The 2,380-nt window shown below is 48.9% G+C and overlaps 1 protein-coding gene across 1 annotated transcript; it reads left to right on the top strand.

Annotated features, from left to right (window-relative positions):
- Nucleotides 1–1,758: 1,758 nt before the first annotated feature.
- DFJ58DRAFT_719562 (uncharacterized protein) lies at nucleotides 1,759–2,380 on the top strand (the record flags this gene model as incomplete). The annotated part of the gene is made up of 2 exons (XM_041384650.1): nucleotides 1,759–2,070; nucleotides 2,120–2,380. The coding sequence occupies 2 exons, from the start codon at nucleotides 1,759–1,761 to the stop codon at nucleotides 2,378–2,380; spliced, it is 573 nt and encodes a 190-aa protein (XP_041235598.1).

Here is a 2,380-nt window from a genome sequence, read left to right as displayed (position 1 = left end):
TACCACGTGACTCTCACACTGAAGACGGTCCGGCTGGTTCCACAAGTCAGTCCACTTTGTCGCCTATTTCCATAGTCAAGAGGGTTTAGTCACTCGGGAGTTGCCAGATGATCTGTACAGTTGGGTGCAGACTCCAGATAAATGTAGAGGGACATTTGTGTTCGAAAAGCCCTCCCACTAACCGTGGGAGTTGGGGACGCATGTCATTTTCTTTGTCTGTATGGAGCCACGCAACAAGTTTGTGCTGTTCCCCATAGACAAAGAAACCAACGTGATACACACGCGCGGAAGGATATTGGGGTGAGCGTTAACTTTAGCCGCCCTAATTGAGGCATGTCCAATGAACTTAACAACATCCTCAGCCTCATCACAAACGGCACCTAAGAAGGCATCACCATCGGTGGTGACCGCTACCCAGGCTCGACCTTTGTCAACCTCCTCCACTATGAAGCCGACCCTGCATGCAAAATGCTCGTCCTCCTCGGAGAAGTCGGCGGCGTCGAAGAATATGGTGCTTATTAGGAAGCCGGCTGCGTTTATCCGTACGATCTCTGACGAGCGTGGACAGGAGCTCTATGCAGGCATGCGCATCTCGGATGTGTTCAGAGAAGATATTGGCCTTGGGGGAGTCGTCTCTCTCCTCTGGTTCAAACACCATCTTCCCTCCTGGGCGACCAAGTTCATTGAGATGGTGCTGATGCTCACTGCAGACCACGGCCTAGTTGTCAGTGGCGCCACGAACACCATCGTCACTCCCCACGCGGGCGAAGACCTCATCTTGAGTTTGGCGAGTGGCTTGTTGACGATTGGGTTAGGATCGGTGGGGCGCTGGATGAGGCTGCTGGTACGTTCAGTGGGGCTAGGGATACGGGGTTGACGCCTGGGGAGTCTGTGGATAATTGCAGGAAGGTGAATAAGCTCGGCGAGTGTTTCTCTTTTCGTCTTTTCGTCTTTTCGTCTTTGCGTTCTTGCGGTTCCATCAATCAGACCTTCACGCGGAGGTCACTTCCGCGCACTAATTATAATCTTGCAATTTACTATCTGCTACAGTTCTAAATGCCAATCACGCCATGAAGTTTCAATCTTTCAGTTAGATCAATCTAGATTTGATCTAGGCAACTAGGATCGACAGACCTGGTTGTGAATGTTCTCAAAGAGACTCTGAGACTTAATGAGCGCGGATCAACAGGGACTACTGAGCATACGAACAACTGCTAAAGCATGTTAGGGAACATATGTCATATACTATAGTATCCTAAGCAGCCTGGAGTCTTTGCCATGATGACTTATTTTGAAAAGTACACCCAGCCGGGCCGTGTTCAACAGTCGATAGCGTCAGTGTCGAGCTGAGGCTGTGTGATATGAGATGAAGTCATAACAGGGTATAGTTGAGAGCACGCACATGATCCCTGATTGTATGATCCGCAATAGTCTAGAGCTGGCGTGTGAAGGACTGATCTCGAGGCAACGTAGCTATTATGAAAGAAGTAATAGTTACTGCCAGATCCTTGCCCCAAGGATGGAGACCTAGACGGAGATGCTCCGTCACCATTATCGCTAGTTAGTTAGTTAGTTCCAGCACCAGTAGCTGTATCGTGTTCAGTATCAGCACTAAGTTCCAGCTGATGTAATCTGGGTCTTACAATCTTCTATCTGATTTTCATCTGCGAAAGGATCTCCCCCGCCCAGTAAGTCTACTTGGGAGGCAAGCTGGCTGTCGTATGACGCGATGTCATTGAACTGAAGAACAGTGACCGTATGCTGTTGAACATTATGATGTTTGCCAAAGACCTCTATACCGAACCATATCACCCTGTTGAGCGCCACATGAAGCGGGACTTTAGGGGCTTCGCGAGTCATTACACACGCACTCAGCGCCCTCCCATGTATTACTTCATTGACTTTGGCTTATCGCGCCAGTACGATGCCAGTGAAAAAACCCCACTCGAGTATCCAATATTCGGAGGTGATAAGACGGTGCCAGAATTTCAGGGCAATACGGATGTTCTTTTGAACCCATTTCCTACCCATATATACCGTCTCGGTGGCGTCGTCAGAGAGTTTATCGATGTAAGTATTGCATGAAATTCCTTCTGCTGATTGCTTATCTCTACAGTAGAAAAATACAGGGTTTGAGTCTCTGAAACCTCTGGTAGACGCCATGATTCAGAATGATCCCAGCGCAAGACCTACGATGGATATGGTAGTTAAGCATTTTGACTTAGTTCGACAGCAGCTCAGCACATGGAAACTCCGCTCTCGTGTCCCTGCGAGAGATGAAAGTCTATTCGAAACACTGTACCTCGGTGCTACCCATTGGAGGCGGCGGATAGGTTTTATTGTCAAGCGTACACCTGCCATACCTCGCCTTCAGGCATAA

Source organism: Suillus subalutaceus (assembly GCF_016647625.1).
Source record: "Suillus subalutaceus strain FC151 chromosome Unknown DFJ58scaffold_280, whole genome shotgun sequence".
NCBI classification, from domain to species: domain Eukaryota; kingdom Fungi; phylum Basidiomycota; class Agaricomycetes; order Boletales; family Suillaceae; genus Suillus; species Suillus subalutaceus.
The sequence above is the reverse complement of the archived record's forward strand: the minus strand, read 5'-3'. Positions and strand labels throughout refer to the sequence as shown.